The following is a 20,502-nucleotide window of genomic DNA, read 5'->3' on the forward strand; positions in this document are numbered from 1 at the left end:
ACGTGGAGCCTAGCATTGAAGCCGACAAAAGACGACTACTACCGTAAAGACCTCCAGCTCCACTACATGACGTTGCAAATGCATCCCCACCACTCAGGCCATGGGGAGTTCGTTGCACGAACCACCGCGCTGGAGGGCCCAACGGCAGGAAATCAAATCAGCGGCGCCCATCGAGATCCGCGCCATTCAGCATCATCTCTCCGCGCCTTCTGGACAGTTGTAGGTCTTCAAACAGCGGCATTTCAGAATTAATAATATACCCTGCCTCACAGGCAGAGAAAGAGACCCTAGGCAGCTCGTTTTCGAAGAAGTTATCATATGAGGGGTCCAGAGCGTCGACAAGACTAGTAATCTTCCCGTCCAACTGCAATGCCTTCCAAGGATTGCGGCATGTGTCACCTTTGCAAGTCTTCAGGACAAGGAGCAAGGCATCGAGACGGGATGCCAAAGTAGGAATAGTGACGCCTATGATGGTCGTGTTTGATTCGGGTTGCGAGGTGCTGTCGGTGAGATCTGCGGCCAACAAATTGTTCATTTGGTCTGGGTCGGTCTGTCCATGCAATTAATTTCTACACCAGGGATTGAATGGAGACGGGTTGGGCAGGCCCAGAAGACTGACAGTCATGTCGTAGAGCTCGTGCTCGTTTGTGCACCAAACAGAATACGAAAGGTCATATCCTTCACCCATCACGCGAAGAAGCTTGTACGTATTGTTGATGCCCGAACCCGCTTCAAAACTTCGATTAGTGCTCCTCCATGTCGGCTCAGATAGGAAACACGGACTCGGTACTTACACGAGTAAGCGTTCTCGCTGGGATCCCCAAGGCCCCAGAACTCCACCTGGACGTGCTCTCTCCGCGCAGATTCTAGGGCATTTGCAGAAACGTCCTTCACCAATGGTATAGGAGAGCCATCGAAATCGTCTCTCAGTGGGATGCCGAGGATTTTGAGCAAGGTCGGCGCAAGATCCGTGTGCGAAGTGGGAAAGTCCTGTTTCACACCCTCCGCAACTCCGGGTCCGCGAACTATGAGTGGAACGTTGATGTCTTCCTCGTAGCCGCACGTTTTGCCAGGTTGCAAGCGATGCTGGCCGATGTGGTACCCGTTGTCTGAGGAGTAGAAAATGTATGTGTTGTTGAGAATCCCATATTGCTCCAGACGAGCGACTACATGGTCAACCATTTCGTCGACAGCCTGAAGTGCGCGCAGACGGTCGCGATAAAACTCATCATTCTCCTCAACATTGGTAGCGTCCTGCCGAGGAAGTCGAGCGACCCAACTCACTCCAGAAGGCTGCGCCAAGTCAGTCAAGTTTCTGTAGCCAGTATAGCTTCGGAATTGGGATTCTCACTTTGTCCGGATTGAAGTTCTTTGTACGAGGGACTTTGGCGTCGGTAAAGAGGCCCAGGTGTCTGGTTGCGGGCATTGGGTTTTGTTTGGTAAGGTTGTAGGAAAAGGTCCAAGGATCGACAGTAACATTGAAGTTGCCATGGGGCGCTGTTGGGGCAATAGTGAGGAAAAATGGCTTAGGCTCTTTGACAGCATCATCAAGAAAGCCCAACGCCTTCTCCGCAACCAAGTCCGTTGAATATTGACCTGGATATGTCTTTGGAAGCCCGAAGTTTCTCTGGAACCCCGGGTTCCAATACTGGTATTGGTACGGGTCAAGGAGGAATTCCTTGCTTACAGTCAGCTGAGACTTGTTCGATACCACGAAATACCACGACTTAGGGGAAGAGTTAAGAACGAACCGTTCCCGCAAATCCTGCTGGGAAGGGAGCCCAATAGTTAAGGACGGTGTGGGCATTGAAAAGCTTTCCGACATAGTAGTTATTGTATCCAGCGTTTTGAAGCCAAACAGGCAACCAGTTGCGGTTCAATCCCTGAGATATGAATTTAGGATATCCGCCTGGAACTACTCATCAGCCTCGAGCAAGAAGTCTCTTTTAGGGGGATATCCGTACCATATGGCCCATCAACATCCGTGACATTATGGTTGTGAGCTGCCTTGCCCGTCCACAATGTGACTCTGGATGGACAGCACAGAGCCACCGTACAATAGTGGCGTTGAAAGGATACGCCGCGCTGAGTCAGATGCCGGTTCACAGAGGGCATGTAGTCCATACTACCCAACTGCGCATCCTGATCATCCGTTAGAATGAAGACGACATTTGGCCGGTTCGCACTCGCAACAAAAGCTGCATTAGCAAGAAAGGTCAACGACAGCGTCAAGATGGTGGCGTGGAGGAACATCTTGGTGATTTTCTGTGTCTCTGGAGATTCGAAGAGCAAAGGGAACGCGAAGAGCGGATGCAGAGTGCTATAGGTCACAGAGAGCGACAATACGCGGCCCTATATAAATACTGGACACTTGCCTGGCGTCCATCTTGGGTGGCAGGCCCTCCGGAGTCGTCCGGAGACCTCTGTCTCTCCCAAAGATCCTTTGTAATCTGTGCTTGCGCTTCATTATTCCCCTAGCGGATTTGATGGATAGCTTATCCTACTTCAGCTCGCATGCGTCGCATGATGATGATGATGATGATGATGATGATGATGTGGAGATGAAGTTCTTTTTCGCCGGCGACTGGAGAGTCGGATCCATCGCATTCTCGCTCCTTCCGCGTTACGTTACCGCACGGATCACGCTTTTTATCGACACCCTGGTTCGCCATTTAGTACAGCATGGTCGAATAGAGTCAGAAATACCGGCCCCACTCTGACCAGCCAGTCGGCTTGATTTTGTGCCGGGGGTGGCTCAGCAATTTCTATATCTCCCATGGATCGGTCGCATTCTCGCTCCCATCGCATACACCAAGCGGATGCTCTGCCACTGCTACCCAGGGAGCATCGGAAACCACCCTGGGGACCATGCCGATCACTCGCGAGCCTGCCAGAACTTCTACTCGGAGATGGTATCCCAAATCCCGGACGGGTTGCCGTAGCTGCAAATCCCGAAAGATTAAGGTAAGTTCGCATGCGTTTTGTCAATTTTGTTTTAGTCAAGAACGGCAAAAATGACTAGACACCGTTTATTCACAGTTCCCTCTTCCCTGAAACGGCTCTAGTGTATAAAAATGCCTCATATGAGGATTGCTGACAGGCGGATCTATCACAGTGTGATGAGCTACGGCCCTGCTGTCGAAATTGCATCAAACGTGGTATCGAATGCGACTTCGTTCAGTCGACCACCGCGCCAACTCCGCTCGTCCCTGACCGTACAGTCGGGGTAAGCATCGAACTTGAGCTCCTCCACCATTTTACCGTTTCTACCTGCTCCACTCTTTCCACAGAAGCCCAAGTACGCAATCTTTGGCGTATCAATGTTCCCCAGATCGGTTTCTCTGTCAAATACGTTCTCGATGGCATCCTTTCACTGTCGGCTCTACATTTAGCTCGGTTCGACCCAGCGCGGAAGGACTTCCTGGTCTCCCAGTCGGTTTTATATCACACCGCTTCCTCAGCTGTTGCGCTGCCCCAAGTTTGCAGCATTACAGCGCAGAATTGCTGCTCTCTCTTCCTCTTTGGTGTCCTCACGCTTTTCTTCAGCCTTGCTAGCCCCAAAAAGCCAGACGACATTCTTGTCGTCAGCAACGGCGTCATACCCGAGTGGCTATTCCTACTCCGAGGTATCCGCCCCATGTTTGAGCTGCAAAAGGCAGCCATCTTGACCTCGCCTGTGTCCGTCCTTTTCCGTACCACAATCAGCAGTGTGAGTTTCTGGGAGTCACACTCACCAGAGGACCATGAATTCCTCAAAGAACTTGAGTATAATATCCGTGCACAGAACGCCAATGATTCTTGGAAGGAGAAAACACTCCTCGACGCCGTCGACGCGCTGAAGCGGAGCTATAGCTTCCTCAAAGGAAAGGACTTCCGGGACCAAGATAAGCTCAGGGGATTCTACATTTGGATATTCAGGATCAGTGATGATTACTTGAAGCTTCTAAAGAAAGCCGACAACGATGCATTGTGCGTGTTTGCATTCTTTTGCGTGTTGTTGAGAGAACTCGAGCGTTATTGGTGGATGGAAGGCTGGGCTGTGCATTTGATGCGGCGGATTTACTTGATGCTAGATGATGTGTACAGGTTGTGGATAAGGTGGCCGATGGAAGAGATTGGCTGGATTCCCGAGCCTGCGTTGAGATGAGAAGTAGAAGATACCCGTCGATGTCACGGGCAAGGTGTGTTCCGCCATAGAAGCCGAGCCTGGGCCTGCTTGGCCATCCGAGACACCATCCCTTGTATTTAATAGAATTCACTGTTGTGCGTCGAATTTCTCGAACATCTCTAAGACGTAGACATCATTAGAGTCGACAGAGCGCGTCAGCCAAGTTCATGTCACTGCAAGCTCACAAGTTCACACTTCTGTTCTGACGTAGGGTCCACAGACTTGAATGATGTTCATCTTTTCTAACGTCCCTCGCCCGTCGTACTTCATCATATGGGGTTGATTACGCGTACGATCCTTGGCCAACTAAATGTAGATAGGCCCAATATGGTGAACCTCCGGGCGCGCGCGAGGAAACGTCGCGGGCATGGCCCAGATACCCACACACTCCTGCAAATCCGCTTCGGTTTCGTGAACTACACTAACCAGGCTACTGGAATGGTCGCTGAGGTTGGGAGGTAGCTCCGCGCTCGACCTGCCCGTTATAAATCTCGTGAAGTGTCGTGGTTGGCCTCCTTCCATTTCGGTGCTCGAGTGATGCATGAACAGGTTCTTGCGCTTGTTCGTATGGAACTAAATGGAAAAGGAAATGCTCTTGTTAGCCTCTTGAAAGAACAGTGGCGGGAAAAAAAAAAAGGGAAACATTGAGAAACCGTAAAACGATACGAACCACTAAGACGTCCCCCCTGGGACCGGACCAAGCACTAACGCAAACGTCAATTGCCACAATAACTTCAAGGGCAGCCAAGTGAATAGCTACACGTTCGCCATTGAGAGAACCCATAGACCGCTCAAAGTTGCCATAAATGAACTTTAGCCCTGTCAACTGCTCCGCATAGAAGAACGCCTCGATTGTAGACACCAGCACCTTCTTGCCGTTTGCATCGTGTTCCGCCCAGAGGAAGCGTCTGAGGTCATGAGATTCTCGGGGTTCCATTGGATGGGTATTATCAAATTGGAGAGGCCGGGTCAATGGCGCCGTTTGCCGGATGACCTGGACGTGATCAAAGGAATAGTTGAAACTCCACACGAGGCCGGACTTAAATGAGCCGTTAGTTAGCCAGGAATTTGAAGGTAAGGAGGCAAATGAAGAGACATTAACGGACCATTTCCTCCAAAGGATTCGCGTAGTAATCGAGACATAGTAGATCCTTGGGCTCTTCGAGTAGTTTTTGTTTGGAAACCCCTCTCAACGTCGAGAGCGTGATACCGACCACTTTGCCGTTATTCTCTCTCAGCGTATTCTGAGGGTGAGCCTCCTGTGTGTACCAGACTCGGATGTGGACAACATAATCTCCATTGCCCAATTCCATCGAGTCAATCTCTTCGAACCACTGGCCGACAATGCTGTCACGCTCGCTATTGTGATACTCAAAGAGGAGGCCAGATACATGCCGACTCGTGCGTGAGCGTCCCGGCGCGCCTGCCGACAATCGAATACGGCGAACATAACGAAGACTTCCACTCGTTACACAGCCGCCTTCCCTCATAATATGAGCAGCCACATTCAAGTTGTCTTCTTCCAATTTGACCGTTTGTGCCGTCATGTCAACGCTCGATATAGTTTCTGAGGATGGGCAATCTATTTGTGAATCAACAATCCCAATGGCATTGAAGTTTCCATTATAGTCCTGAAGCCTAGTGAGTAAAGTTACGCATCAATCTTTGATCTGTTGTTTGGTACTTACTGTTAATTCTGTTACCAATCCAGTGAGGACACGACCTTGGCCAGGCTTGAGCGTCGTACATGGCTGAGCCTCGGCGAGCGGTCCCCTCGAATAGTGCGTCATAAAAGTACACCTCCATCCGATGTTCGTCGAAAACTGTAACACCAGTCAACACGTCTCCTATGCTCACGCAGACCACCAAATGTCATACCTCAAGTCGGTGAATATACCAACTTTGATACAACAAGACCCGGGACACTCGAATCTCCACCAGTCTTTCGCCCAGCTTGCCGCACAGAGCGAACGGCATTTCAACGCATGGCCTGCTTGAGCTCATATCCCTCACCGATGGTTGGTCCCCATAGAACGAGCTTGTACCATCGTCATAAATAAAACCGAAGCCCTTGAGAAGCCCAGAGTAGCCATCAAATAATCCGACCAGCCTATTAATAAATGGTAGTTTTTCTCCGGACTCCCCGCCGAAATCCACGTAAAGACGAACGGGCGAGGGACGGCTTGTAGCTTCCTCAGAAGTGTCGGGAGAAGCTCGTACGAGTTCTGGCGCATTTCCTGTTGGGGCTCTTGGTTTCCACAACGCACTTGGCAGTTGGTGGACGTCAATGTCGCAGTCATCTGTCCCTCTAGGCACGGATTCGATCAGTTGCAGGGCAACACATTTACACATCTAAACAGACTAGTTAGTTCACGAAACTCTCCTGGGCTGGTGAATGTTGATCCATACATCAAACGCAAGAGAAAGGCCTTTAAACATAGAGGGTGTCCTAGGATACAACTTTGCAGTCGCCACATCACCAAGCTTGACTGAAGAGTAACCGAGAAGGATACTTTTGTTCGCCACGTGCTCGTCTCGGAAAAATTCCAGACCAATAATACCGTCCATTGTACTATAGATTGTGATGGCGTGAGGAATTGAGTCTTGTCCCAAATCTAGGTGTTCCTCCGTCTCGGGAATGAGGACTCCAGCTTTTTCTAGTACCGAGCGTGATCCATTGCTTCCAGTGGAATACGAAAGGCAGAAGCCCGAAACATAGCGCTGACAATTGAACAGGATGAAGGAGACGGAGAGACGGAGTGGACTGGGCCAGGGTAGCGGTGGAAGAAGAAGTTCCTGGTGTGTATAAGTGCGAGCGGCGTGACTTCGAATCAGTAAACCGGCCCGATAGCCATTCGGTGGTAGCTGGGGACCAGTAGACTCTGTCTCTGGCGGCCAACCTCGGTTGACGTCGTTGAAGAAGGGCATCAAAGAAACGTTCAAGTGGGATAGACAGTCCCAAATTCTTTTCCTGTTCCGCAGGCCTGGCATAGACCCTTCAGCCAGTGCCCGCTGCAGTCGCATGTATAATACATGCCAGTTTATATCCTTCCGGGGGAACGGCGGCGGCTGGGCGGCGAAGAAGAAGTCCATCTCAAAATCGGGGGCAAATCGGCTCTCCCAGAAAGCTTGCGAGAGGTAAGAGCCCCGGCATGTAAGACGAGCAACTACTCGGGAAGCAAGCCGAAGACTGCAAAGATCAGCTGTCCGGAGTTTGACGAGTAGCAAGTCAATGATCTCTGGGGGAAGATGGCTGAATGGGTCATGATATCCGCTGAAACTTTGCCGGACATGGCAGTCGTTCTCGTGCGCCTGTTGGGATGACTCCCACGTGCACATGGGCAGGTGTGTAAAGAGAGAGGCGCTCGTTTCCTCAACCACATGAAGTCTGGGGTCGGCCAGAACAAATCGTAAATTCTCTGGCAGCTGTCGTTCATAGCCAGACCTGCGGTAGCCATAGGATCGACGGAGATGCGAGATTCCACCATAATCATGTCGGATGAGAAGGCCGCTGTAATAGTCCTGCGGGAGGCAGTGTATGACGTGGAATAATACTTTGGCAACGTGGGCAAGATCGGTATTCTGGGCTCGTACGCCGGATACCCGCGAGAGTAACAAGTGCCAGCACGCATCATGGAAAAGATAGGCTGGATGAGAACCGACCTCATACACCTCGAGGGTCGTAGGGTCATCAAGATACGAGGCTGAGGGTTCCGCACTAACGCAGAATCTGGATTCCTCAGTTATACCAACGCTAGAGACGGATGGTGCGACACTTCCTGGGGCCAAATGAACTTTCCCATTCAGGCGAAGTTAGTTCCTGGACTCGAGTCTGGTCAAAGTCTGAACATTACTCTCCACCTACCTGCCCGGACCTCATTGGCCCACGGTAGTGGGCTGGGCGGAGGTAGGGCGCCTATGTACTGAGAGAGTACGACCCCACAGATGGGGCAATATGAGTGGTACATGATCTATTCTGAGAATCTCTGTCGCTGGAGATGGAAGGATCAATATTTGTTCGAAGTGCTGAGCTCCATACCCTTGGCTCAAGGGAAAGAACGATCCTGGTGGCCCGAGAGTGGTTACGTAACCTAGCCTTCGGTGCGGACAGCCATCAAAATTGACGCCGCCTTCGAGTGGCGGGCTTGTGAATTCCGCCGAAGATTTGCCCTCATTACCACCATCTCCCGTCTTCCTCCCTCCATCTTAAACAGCATCCCGCAGCTACCGCTGGAGACTGGACTTAGAGGCGCAGACGAGTACCCCGTAAATGGATGACTAGGAGCCATGAAACTCTTCCCTGGTACTTGACATTTCACGTGCGAGTGGCAGTCCGGGGAATGATTTTACTGGCTGAGATGTAGATCCTTTGTCCGGATTTGGGGGCGCTTAATTCACTGGCAGCCGAGAGCCCGTGTCCCCATGCTATTCTCGGATCTTGAAGATGCTTCTAATTTTAATATTTGCGGTTTCAAGTTTTTCATACGCGCTTAGCAGAGGGAATCTAGTGGATGCTCGTTTGCCGAGGAGGCCGACCTACATGATGGCGTCAATGAGCGGCGCTGGGCGAAATGTGTGTCTCCGTCCGACTGCTTGCTTTTATAAAAGGTCGCGAAGTCTTCGATCCTAATTTTCCTTTCTCTCTCCTTCTTCTCCATCTCATACTCTCTCACTACCAATAACAACAAGATCGCAACTCAACCCCATCTCGCTCTTCTCCCCAGCTCTTCTTCCTAGCTCTCCCTAGCTCTTCCCAGCTCTTCCTAGGAGGATCGTTTATTTGTTGACACCTTTCTGGGTCGACGAACCGTACCTCTTGTCATCTCTCTTCAAGTCCTTCTCAGAGCAATGTCTGACGGTCAAATTCTGAACATGAGGTCCGCCTCATTCAATGGACTCATGTCCAATGCCCGAGGCGCCACGACCGAGGGTCCAGTTTCCGCTCTTTGGAATTGGGTTTTGTCGCGGCTGTTCCTGTTCCCCGCTTCCCCCGATCGTTCTTATTGGGTGGAGATCAAATCAGCCGCCCTTGCTTCGAACCATGAACCTGATGTCCTGGTCATTGAGGTGCGCTTCACAAACAATTCGACAACCACGCGACAACGACAGATTTTCATCGCCGAGTTGAAAAGCTCCAGAGAAGACACGACCCGAGGCTGGGAAAGTGCCGAAACGCAACTCGGTGAATATCTTCATGAAAACATCAATGGCGCTAACCGGCTCTACGCCGCCGTCGGAATCGGCACGAAAGTTGTCTTTTTTAAGTGGGACAGAAGCCAGGGGCCACCAGTAAGGTACATGGATGAAATGACTCCAATGCATCAGGGTGCCCTCGACTTCGATAGAGCCCCCGACCGACGCGCTATCGAGGGGTTTCTTGAGCAGATTAAGGAGGATGGATGGGATCGTTCCCTGTCTTAACTGCGGGGAAGCAGTGCTCGGCTCTGCCCTTGGATGATTTTTAGTGTTGTGTGAATGCGGTGGGTGGAAGGCGCCAGGAGCGCCGGAGTACCGGCATGTTTATCCAAGGCAGCGCAAGCATGGGCATAGAAAAGGAGCATTACGGATTTTCCAAATGCTGTGAAGGAGGTTTTTTGTTCCTTCCGTGTTCGTTTTTCACCTGTTTTGTTTTTCATCTATTTTACTTGTCATCTTTTGGTTTTCACCCTTTTGCTTTTCGTGTGATCTTGATAGGAATTTTGCAAGACCGATTTCGCGTATTTTTAGCAGTACTTTCCTTAGTTTTGCTTTTCGGATCGTTTCTAAGAAGACCTCTCCTTTCACTTTGTTTCTTTGGCCCAGCTCTCGATGCCGCTGGTGTTCTTAAACCTCTAATGGCCCGATTTACAGGTTGACCACCACAAAAATATTGGGGTTGTCTTCCCCCAAGCCCCCGATGGCACTTCCAGCACCGTCTCCATATTGTTCTAGAACAACCTTCATCTGGTTTAGATGTTGCCAGCAGGACATCAACACAGAGCCGTCATGATGTTATCCGTAGGGAAAGCCACGATGTATTGAGGAAAAGGTTTCCAAGTGGGGATCCATTTCCCTGGAAAAACTAGACGGTAGGCGGCAGAGGTTCGGCCACTCGGTCCCAACAGGATGTCAATACAGAGCCCGTCATCCATTTTGGGAAACTAGATATAGGAATCCTGATCCGTCAAAGAACTACACCCCACCTCGAACTGAGAAATGCCCATAGCTAAAATCTGATCTAAACCTCGATATGAATACAGCTGTAAGTGAGCCAAACGTGATAATGGTGATCGTCCCATTCAAGTATTCCGACATGAGCCCAGGATATAATTCCACTATATCAAGCATTTTCCACAAAAGCTGGTCCCATTCCCAGTTGTTTGACGGATTCAGCATACTTAATCCTTTCCAAATAGCTTGATGCTGGATCGGGTCCCTATGTACACAGTTGCCTCAAGGGGAGGGTATTTGTGACGAGGATAGAGCCATCTCTCCCTGATAGCCATCTGCTGGGAACTTGGATAGCTTGGCTTAACTGTTTGAATTTCCTGTTCATAATAATCAAGTATGCGTTCTCCGGAATCGCTTCGAGTGGGAAGGTTGCGTCTATCAACTGAAGCCTGTTCTTGCCAAACCAAAGTCGAGCCCTTTCCTAGCGTGATTTTGAGATGCTTGCCCCTTCCTGCACACTAGCTCCGCAACTGCGGAAAGCGCCACTGGTCTTATTGCAAAGGAACCTAGTTTGTCACTAATAGGAGCGATAAACCGTAGCATGTGCCTAGGTATTGTGTATAAGAGAAGAAAGTACACTAGGCTGGCTCTTTCTAGGGGATTCGTACAACTCTCTTTAGGCGAGAAGGGGAAGGCACCTACTCCGGGCTTGGCCTACTAGAAAGGTTTTATTCCTAAATCACTAGGCCATCTGTACTCCGGATCCGGAAAGCGTATCGCATCAGCTACCCTTTCCTCGTTAGTTTACAGCCGGATAACCATCGCACGCTCACCTATAAATATCTTGTCCTCCTCCCCAGATCTCCTTTCCTTCCAGTCATCTCTCTCTCTTCCAACCATTTCTTGTCCGACCATTCTCTCTCAGCCCATTTCATTCAAGCCGTTTTCTCCCACGAGACATATATCTCCACCACTCATACAACAATCTGTCTACCAAAGCCATCTCCCTCTCACTTGATTACAATTTGAGTTCAAGATACCCTAGACTATATTTCCGCCATACGTCTTTCCACGTAGCCACGTTCCTGTGGTCATCGTAGTCATCCCAATGGACATCACCACTGTCGAGAGCGACCAGGCCCAGGTTGTGGACCTCATCTCACTTCCGAAAGCAAGTACTCGGCTTATCTCTAGGCTCATCGATCGCCTACCACCGAGCCTATTCAACGAGTTCAGAGGCATCGAGATCGCTGAGCTCATTGAGGAATTTTCCGTGTGTAACACCACCCTGAGCTACCAGAGGCAGCCTCTTATGGCTAGCCTTCGGGTCAGTATTGCTAGCGCGGAGGGGTTAAGATTCGTGTCTCGGGCCAAGATCCAGGCGGCCCTCGTGTCGGCCTGGATCCGTAAAGACAAGAAGTTTCCTCGCATCCTTGTCGAGGCAATTTTTAAGGCGCGCCGGTACGATATCTTCGGCATATTTTACAATAATGGAGAAATGCCTGCTGCTCTGAGGACCGCGATGGACGACGAGAACCTTGAATCATTCATTGGCCTTGTTAACGCCAATGACCATTTTGTATCACTGTCAGAACCCGACTGGCAGTATCCAACTCTCAACTCAGACGAAGCGGAGCACTTCCGCAACCTTGTACGCGCCATAGTGGTTAAGCGCGTGACTCCTACGAAGATCGAGTACGGCCTCCCCGTTAATCTCTACAATTGCACAGGACACGTGGCACTGGAGGAAATTACAACTCTAGTCATGCCCTTATACGGGGCAGCTGACGAAAATGCTCGTCGCTCGCTGACTGGCCACTTCGGCAGCGATGATGCTGGCCCCTCCAACGCTTCGAAGCCTCGCGACCAGGACGGGAGTCCTTCCGTGAATGGGTCACCTGTTCCCCCAGGCAGTGGCAGCGGAACGGCGGCTGGTGCTGAGGTGGGCGGTGCAGCAGTTGGTGGGACCACAGCTAATGGTACCTCGGGTACAGAGGATGTTGCTGAGGCGGGTGGTGCCGAGGTGGACGGCGAAGCGGCTGGCACCCGGAGTATGGACGCTGTTGTTGAGGCGAGCGGTGTTTTGGTCTTCAAAGGCCTGGTGCGGAAGAGGATGCGCGAGTCCGAAGGAGGCAACGGGTTGACATTTGACCAACAAATTGAAGAAGTAAAGAGACGGCGAGAAGAGGATCGAGTGCGCGCGCGAAACGAACGAAACGCGCGAAACAAGCGAAACGCGCCAGCTGGAGGCGCTGGGGGGGCGTGAAGGGGTACCGAAATGTGACTGTTTACTTCTTAGCTTTTACTCCAAGTCACGGAATTACCAGAAAAGGACGGAGGGTTTATATATTTCTAGCTAAAATCCCATTTCTATATTAAAAAAAAAAAAAAAAAAAAAAAATCTGCATTACTATAAATATTCGTTCCCTCGTGAATGTGATGCCCCTGTCTGTGTGCGCACTCTGTGTTGGTGAGGTGAAAGTCGACGATACGTCCCTCGCCTCTGTTACATTCTCCTCTACCGGGTACGCTGGACTCTAAAAGTGCAGAGCCGCCTGTTCCAAGTACATTTATACATACGCAATGCGCGGCCGCAGGCGTGGTCTTCTTCCAAGTCGAGGTGTGCATCGGCCATGTTTCAATCCTTCCCATTCTACTACTCATATACTGTAGGTCAACCAAATGTCAGGTTCGCCTTTCTATCCTAGGGGCTCAATCCTGCAAATCCCGAGGACATTGAATGACGACTATCCCCCGCTGCGTCGAAAGCACAAACCGTCGACTAGGCGCTACACTGAATAAAACCTCATTGTCCCAGTCGGTCCACCGCGGCGGAATAAAGAACAGACGTTTGACGGCAAGCAGATTCGTCGTGTCTGGGTTGACAGTGACACTGCAAACCCACATCTCCGCGTCGAGAAATAGAATGGTGGATCCGGAGACGGACAGGAGCGTGAGTATGTCCAACGTCTCAGCCAGGTTACTCGCATTCTTCGAAGCGATATTAACCGCGGCCACTGTATCAAGGGTCTGCTCCGAAACCACCACCTCTCTCAGGTCCGACCAAGTAAACACCTTCACGGGTCCTGCCTGCGTCTTAATCATGAACTGGGCGGTGCAGTCGCCGAGATTGAAAAGCGTTTTCCATCCCGATTTGTCTTGGAGTTTGAAAGTGCGGAGAACTCTGCCGGCCGGGACGTCCCACAGCTCACTGGTACCCTCGACGCCACATACGAAAAGGCGCGTACCTTCTTTGTTCAATAGAACGTCGCTAACCGATTCGCCGTACACCCTGTCTATCAGGACGTCAATAGCTAATCCGGAAGCTTCCGCCCCGTTGCTCTTTAGAGACATGACGACAATATTGGCGCTGTTATCCGCGGATACGGCAACCTTGCCGCTGAGGCTCATTTTTATCGCACGGATAGATCCTTTATGTTTATACAAGAGTTTCCCGTCCTTTCCGGTCAAGGGGTAAACGTAGATTTCTCGCGTGTCCTTCCCGACGAGGATGTGTGATGCCGAAGAGGAACAGGCTATTGTCGTAACTCGTGGTGCTCGCGACGACACCATGCTCGAGCCCTCCACTGGAGAGAGCTTCACCGGCCGACTCAGGTCGCTTTGGCTATCGGTCATGGTATTTCTCACCAGCACTGGCGGGTCCCAGAAGTGGCAGTAGTCCATACCTATTTCGAGAATTCCGAGGTTGTCATCGCTGAACGCCAAGCCTCTCATGTTCATCGTAAAGATTTTGACCTGGAATATCATGGGAAGCGAGGAAGCGCCATCCGGAACGTCGCAATCGAAAATGCAAAGGCGCCCGTGGTTACCTCCGGTAGCGAGGGTAAGCCCATCAGATGAAAAGGCGAGAACCCTAGCATTTACGCCATCATTTTGGTATTTGAGTGTTAACCTTTCGATGTCGTAAACGCAAAGTGCACCGCCGGTCTCGTACGAAACGACAAGGGCGTGCAAATCAGGGTTGGGATTGAACTCTAACACAAATGTCTCGGAACGCGCACCCTTGCCCTTGGCTCTGTCAACTGTTTCGAGCAGCTTCCCTGTCGACAAGCTTAGGAGGTGAATAGGTTCAACTGCGAAACTGATTGCAACGAGGTCATGATCGATCGAGACGGCTCCCCGCAAAGGTCGCTTTTTGAATTCCGGGAGCCGTATCCCGTCTTTTGAGTTGTCGAGCCAGTCCATCGAGCGATTGGTATCCTCCAGGAAATCCCTGTGATAGGTAGTTTAGCAATAGACAGACACCCTTACAATTTTCCTCTCAATTCGGCAGAATTTGATAGTGGCAGGGGACTGATGCGCAAGGCTGCGTCAACAAGAACTTACCAAAACACCGTGGCACTCTCCCGGGTAATGTAGCAGAGCGTGTGGGGTTCATCAGCGAAGCAGATAAAGAATTGGCTGTACAGCAATTTAAGAAAGGCTACTCGAACCTGTCCGGTTACATCCCAAACCTGAATCTTCCTAGGGCTTGCGGCAACCAGGTATCGGTCATCATCACTGATCACGAGTGTGTCGATGACTTCTTCTGTACTGAGTATAGCCAGTTGCTGTATCGAAGTGGCATCGTATATGATCACTTGACGTCTCCAAATGGCAACGGCAAAGAAGCGACGGCCATGCGCCACGGCCAAAACTTCCTGGTCGTGATATACTCGCTGGAAAAGACAATCGTCCCAGTGTTCTTCGACGTCACCCGTAACCACAAAGGGACGCGGCGCTTTCGAAATGGAGCTCCATATAGCCGAGGATGTCGGACACATGGCTGGTATCATCGTCCGAATCGCCCACGGTTTCTTCATTAGCTTGTCACGGAACTTTGCTTGGACGCGGATGAGATCCGTGACCCAGCGCCCGAGAGTACCCATCTCTCTGGTGCAGGGAGCGTGGTGATTAGCCCTCCGACCCAAGTAGTTTCTGATGTTTGCCGCCGTCTCGGGAATGACATGTAAGTTTCCCGTCTCGGCGAGACGTTCGATCCACGAGAGGACGTTTGTCTCGAAAAATTTACACAACGCTTCCGTCAGGTCATCACGCGCCGATGACGCTTGTCGCAGGTGGAAGGAGAAGTTCGTCATCGCGTAGTCTAGGAAGACCCCAGAGCCAGCTACGTCCGCCGCCCTAGAAGATGCCAAGGCTAGTCGTGCCGGTCTCCTGTGAATGCTGAGGATGTCCCCGGAAAGATACCGTAGACAAGCAAGGGCTAATTCACCATGATCTTCCGCTTTCTTGATGCGAAAGCGTGGATCCACGTGCTCTGTCATTAAATACTCTCGTGCCGATCCGTGGATCATCCTAACCCTCGATTGATTGTCCAAGAATGCCATCTGGCCACAGACCATATCGAACTCGCGACCAAGATCTAGTGGAGTGACATTGAGATCGAGATGAACAGCCTGGGAGAGCTCGTCGATAGTTAAATATCGTGGCGCCAGCACGATCCAGCGAAATGCGGACTTTGCGAGCTCGGCGTAGTTTGGTTTCCTAAGAATGGCCTGCGTCATTCGAGTGTACCTCTCGTTAAGGCCCGGATGGGTACTGGTGAGAATTTTTTCTATGCTCTCAACCGTCGGGGCATCGAAGTCGATTTCGTCAAGTACTAGCTTAGCCCAGAGGAAACATCCGTCGGCCAGGGTCGAAATCCTCTCCAGCAATCGCATCGTCGATGGAGCCCGTGGTACGGCCTCCAACCTCTTGTAAACGTAAGCGCGTATGTCGGACTCTAAAGACATGGTTAGGCTAAGGAGGGCAAGAAGGTTCAAGGGCAGTCATTCCTGGGCGGCACTGGGGGAGAATAACCCAAAAGAACACCCCTGCACCCTTACCTATCTTGTCGGATTTTAGGAGCTCGATGCGGCAGAGGCGATGTTGTAACCGGGCACTGATTGTATTGATATGTCCAGCAAGCACGCCCTCGCTTAGACTCGAGACGAAGATGCGCACATGATTCACGCAGAGTGGAAGGAGTTTCATCCAGCGGTCCACATCGGAGCACTCGTCAAGGCCATCAATGATCCATATGTGCCGTGGGCCCGAATCAGCATCTGACCGTGCAAAGATGCCCTTCTCGAAGATGTCCGGCCAGACGAGGTGGCCATCGATGGGATTCCGAGCCACCGAACGATCGTGTATTAGCGTTCGAAGCCTGGCTCTCACAGTATTATCACCGAGGGCCATTTGGTAGGCCAGAGAGCGCAAGCAATCCGCCACGGTAGATCGTTTCGAAACGCCGTGCTTGTAGAAGAAATAGCTGACACAACAGCCCTCGTCGTTGCGGAGTAGGGTGGTTGCGTACGCTGAGAGGACGGATTTGCCCGCGCCCACCTTGCCTGTGAGCCAAAGTAGGGCTGGTGCATCTTCAACCGATGCCGCTCGCCACCTCTTAAAATCGTCACTCTGTCCAAGCCAGGAGCATGTGCCTTCTTCTCGTTCGTTTGTCTTGGTAACCCTTTCCTGTTCATACGACTGATCTGCGCCGAGAAACTCCTGCAGGTCTGTACAGATTTCAACGGGAGGCCCTGGACGTAGTAAGAATTAGCATGATTTTTTTTTTTTTAAAAAAAAGAAGGGAAAAAAATGAGGAAAAAAATGAAAAAGAAATAGATAGAAACAAAACCTACGTGCTTTGCGAATTTCCTGCGCTGTTCTCCGCAGAGCTTTGCGCAAAGCACGGTAATCTGGGTCTTCCTGGTTCCGGAACTTGCACAGCTCTCGGTGGTCTTTATTAAATTCGTATTTCGTCTCGTTCTGCCAGTGCAACACCGCCGATTCCTTGTCAACCACCAGAGTCCCGATCGGGCCGAATAAACGCAGCTTGCGCGATTCGAGGATGGTATGGATGTACAGGCCCTTATTGTTGCAGGCCACTTTGAGGAAGGCATTGTAGAGCTGTTGTAGTCCGCGCGAGTTCGGGATCAAGTCGTCGACGAACGGTTTTCGCACTCGAAAGAGACGGAGGATGAACTTGAGCGAAGTAGCCAGTTTCGCGCCTCTGTGCGGCGTGCCGAGGAAGAAGATGGCGTAGATGCGATCGGCGAGGTCGCCCACGAGAGTTTGTGCGGAGACGTAGACCTGTTTCGCGACGAGGCCGCCCATACTATGTCCAACGAGAATGATGCCGGTATTGGATTCTCTGATCCGTGGATCGTCGCGCAAATCGACTAGGAGGTTATTCGCAAAGCCCTCGATGTTGCGGAAGCTGTCCTCGGGGGTGGTCCATCTGGAGGGATAGCCAAATGTGCTAATTGCGGTGTTTGGTTCGAAATCATCGTCCTTGGCGAGAAACTGGCCTGGCCAGAATGGTGCTTCATCGTCGCTGTCGGGGTTTGGGCCGCCGTCGCTGTCGGCAGCAGTATGGCGGCCCCAGGTGTGGCGACTCCCACCTCCAAGCCCGTGGATCAAAACAATGTCGACTGAAGGGTTTGGGGGCTCGTGGACTCTATGGAGACTGTACTCTTGGTCGGCGATTTTGCCGGTTGGCATATTGCCATATCGATCACAACAAGGCAGGAACCGATCGTGCGCGTCGAGGAAAAAGAGAAGGAAGTTCGATGGTGTTTCTTGGAAGTGATACTAAAAGTAATGAAGAGAAATTAAACGAAAAAGAAAAAAAAATATGTACATATATTTACAAAGAATTCAACCCCCCTATAGAATCTACGGGAACGCGTGGTCTCTAGAATTAATCAGGGGTAGTTCAGCATTGGGTGTTGAAGTGGTGGAGCGGGTAGCGAAAGCAGGTGAGAAATGAGCGAGCGAGAAGAAACGAACGATGGTCTGGGGCAACCTCCCCCTTTGACTAAGATCCTCCAGGCGGACTATGGAAGGGAAGAAGAGCCTGTACAGGGGAACGTGGAAGTCCCAGGAAGGGGATATCAACAGCCACGGCGCTTGGGAAATGGGAAATGCAGCTTCGAGCGGCCCCATTGGACGGGTATCCACAGAATGACCCCCAAACCCCGACCCCGACCCTTGCCTCTCGACGCGGGTGGAAGCGAGCTGATGTACCCTTGCCAGCACATACTTCCCACACGAGATACGGGGCGATTGACAAGATACCTGGCCTCCTCTTCAGGACTCTTCAGAAGTATCCCGCCCTTTGTAGCCTCGGGCCGTTCCTCCCGACCCAGGCCGCAGGAGGTGTCAGTAGTCCTTAGCCTCCACCCACTCCACACCTTTCCATCCTCGCCGGTACGGGAAATCTCTAATCCGATCCACCCCACCGCACACTGCGTCTTAACGTCTCTCATAAAATTATCATCGATTTCTTATAAGCCGTCAACGGGGAGAACGGGACCCCTGTAGCGTCTATGGCCTACCGTGGCGCTCGCAGAGTTCCTTCATTATCATTTTTGCTCTTTCAGTCGGGTAGAAAGGCATCGTTAGTGAGGATACGTTGATTCTTTGTTCGCTGATTCCACCCCATACCGTAGACTATTTGACTGACAACTTACCTATCTATGTCGCCCGATATCCTGTCCAGCGTTCCAGCGGTAGTCGCGCTCTGGATGCCAAATCGCCTGCGATAACCGTCATTAGACGGTGACTTTCCAAAAAAAAAAAAAAAAAAAAAAAAAAAAAAAAAAAGGACGGGTGCAAACACTCAGGATTCCACTCACACAGCGTACAACATAATTCTGTCCTCAAAGTTTGCTTCGTCGGATAGTGAAAGGGCTTTTTTATATCTTTCCAGGATCTCAGATGAGTCCCCATTGGAGGTCCAGTATAGTCCACCCAAGTCATCTATTCACCTCAAGTGTTAGGGCACAAAGCTTCCGTAGTAGAATCGACATATCCATCGAGGGAGGAGGGGTAGACCTTACACTCGCAATGGCCGTAAAATACCGCTGGACTCACAATCGTGTAAGATACAGAGTCGGGGTCCTCCTCTGTATTTAAAAACACGGTCGACGTGTCCAAGTTGCCGTGAACTAGCGACGGCTTTATTTTACCTTCAGATTCGGGGGTGCCAATCAAAGTCGAAAAAATAGAATTGGTAGAAGACAGCTCCCTTAACGTATTCATATTCTCGAGACATTCATGAGGGGCCTGTAGTGCACTGAGCGTCCTTTGGCACCGGTCGAGAACGTACAGCATGCTTTGACGGAAAAAGTCCTCCCATCTGCTGTTTTGCTCGACGAATTGAGCATCTCCTCTAAAGTATGTCGGCCTCGGATACCCGAACAGTCCATTTTCGTCCTGGATGGAATGGATCGCATTCAGTGATTTCCAGAAATATTCCTTGAATGTAGGCTTGTTTTTCTGTTCGCCGTAGTCACCGTATACAAAAAACCGAAGTCCAGGAGCTGGTTCGTTCAGATTTCCTCGCGCGAAGGGTTTCGGGACAAATCCTGGCGCTACGTCCGAGATCTGTTCCGAGATCTGTTTCAGGGAATCATACTCGACGTCGAGGCGGTCGTCGTCGTCAGGGCCAGATGATATCTAGGAGGATGCCGGTCAGTTAGAAACAAGAATAATTGAAGCAGGAGCGGGAAGTGGACGACGCCGTTTCCTTACTTTAAGAGAGTAGCCCTCGGTAGTTCCGTCACTCTTTTCGATCTCAATCCGGTACCTTCCGTCATATTCGTCCGTGGCACTCTTAATTCTTTCTGCTGGAAGAAAGGCTGGAAACACCACGAGATGTTAAGTTGACGGTGGCCGCAGAACAGGCAGGGGACGGCACTTACCGTTAAGAAGAGCAGAATTCTTCTTGATATGCTCCAGGGTAGTTTTTCTGTCCATGATATCAGATTTTGGCGATGTATGATTGATGTTTGATGCTTAATATCGAATGGCTTCTTTCTGAGTCTTTACGAAATCGATCTTGACAGTCTTCGTATCTAACAGGCATCAGTCGTCGATGCATAGACGAGAGAGAACACTACGAACTCGAAGTCCGGGGGGTAGGTGGTCATTCACCTTTCCCCTACAACTCTCATGGTGGGCTAGGTGCACACACAGCCTATTCCATTTTCGGCCTCCTGGAAGAGATTGAGGTGGCACGCTAGCAAACAGAGGTAATCCACGATGGCGTCTCAACTTTATCGGGGAAGATAGCCCGAGTGCTAGTGCTCGACCTAGCGTACGCTACGGTGAAAAGACTCGATTCGATTCGTTCCCCAATAACCCGGCCTGTGGCATAACAGCATTGGCCTCCATCCAAA

The 20,502-nt window shown here is 51.0% G+C and overlaps 5 protein-coding genes and 2 pseudogenes across 5 annotated transcripts; 3 read left to right on the forward strand and 4 right to left on the reverse strand.

Moving 5' to 3' along the window:
• Positions 1-157: 157 nt before the first annotated feature.
• Positions 158-2,253, reverse strand: SAPIO_CDS4896 (uncharacterized protein; the record flags this gene model as incomplete). The annotated part of the gene is made up of 6 exons (XM_016787343.1): positions 158-550; positions 620-729; positions 795-1,293; positions 1,352-1,678; positions 1,752-1,909; positions 1,965-2,253. 6 exons carry the CDS (start codon positions 2,251-2,253, stop codon positions 158-160), a joined length of 1,776 nt encoding a protein of 591 aa, XP_016643018.1.
• Positions 2,254-2,868: 615 nt separating this feature from the next.
• On the forward strand, positions 2,869-4,147 carry SAPIO_CDS4897 (uncharacterized protein; the record flags this gene model as incomplete). Its single annotated transcript, XM_016787344.1, has 2 exons — positions 2,869-2,964; positions 3,116-4,147. The coding sequence occupies 2 exons, from the start codon at positions 2,869-2,871 to the stop codon at positions 4,145-4,147; spliced, it is 1,128 nt and encodes a 375-aa protein (XP_016643019.1).
• A 327-nt stretch (positions 4,148-4,474) lies between these two features.
• Positions 4,475-5,715, reverse strand: SAPIO_CDS4898 (uncharacterized protein; the record flags this gene model as incomplete). The annotated part of the gene is made up of 3 exons (XM_016787345.1): positions 4,475-4,741; positions 4,839-5,207; positions 5,275-5,715. The coding sequence occupies 3 exons, from the start codon at positions 5,713-5,715 to the stop codon at positions 4,475-4,477; spliced, it is 1,077 nt and encodes a 358-aa protein (XP_016643020.1).
• A 3,325-nt stretch (positions 5,716-9,040) lies between these two features.
• On the forward strand, positions 9,041-9,589 carry SAPIO_CDS4899 (annotated as a pseudogene; the record flags this gene model as incomplete).
• A 1,837-nt stretch (positions 9,590-11,426) lies between these two features.
• On the forward strand, positions 11,427-12,584 carry SAPIO_CDS4900 (annotated as a pseudogene; the record flags this gene model as incomplete).
• A 446-nt stretch (positions 12,585-13,030) lies between these two features.
• Positions 13,031-17,821, reverse strand: SAPIO_CDS4901 (uncharacterized protein; the record flags this gene model as incomplete). The annotated part of the gene is made up of 4 exons (XM_016787346.1): positions 13,031-14,552; positions 14,666-16,061; positions 16,165-16,857; positions 16,960-17,821. The coding sequence occupies 4 exons, from the start codon at positions 17,819-17,821 to the stop codon at positions 13,031-13,033; spliced, it is 4,473 nt and encodes a 1,490-aa protein (XP_016643021.1).
• Positions 17,822-19,090: 1,269 nt separating this feature from the next.
• Positions 19,091-20,080, reverse strand: SAPIO_CDS4902 (uncharacterized protein; the record flags this gene model as incomplete). Its single annotated transcript, XM_016787347.1, has 3 exons — positions 19,091-19,780; positions 19,856-19,962; positions 20,026-20,080. The coding sequence occupies 3 exons, from the start codon at positions 20,078-20,080 to the stop codon at positions 19,091-19,093; spliced, it is 852 nt and encodes a 283-aa protein (XP_016643022.1).
• Positions 20,081-20,502: the final 422 nt, after the last annotated feature.

Source organism: Scedosporium apiospermum (genome assembly GCF_000732125.1).
Source record: "Scedosporium apiospermum strain IHEM 14462 chromosome Unknown SEQ_SAPIO_0095, whole genome shotgun sequence".
In the NCBI taxonomy this organism is placed as follows: Eukaryota; Fungi; Ascomycota; class Sordariomycetes; order Microascales; family Microascaceae; genus Scedosporium; species Scedosporium apiospermum.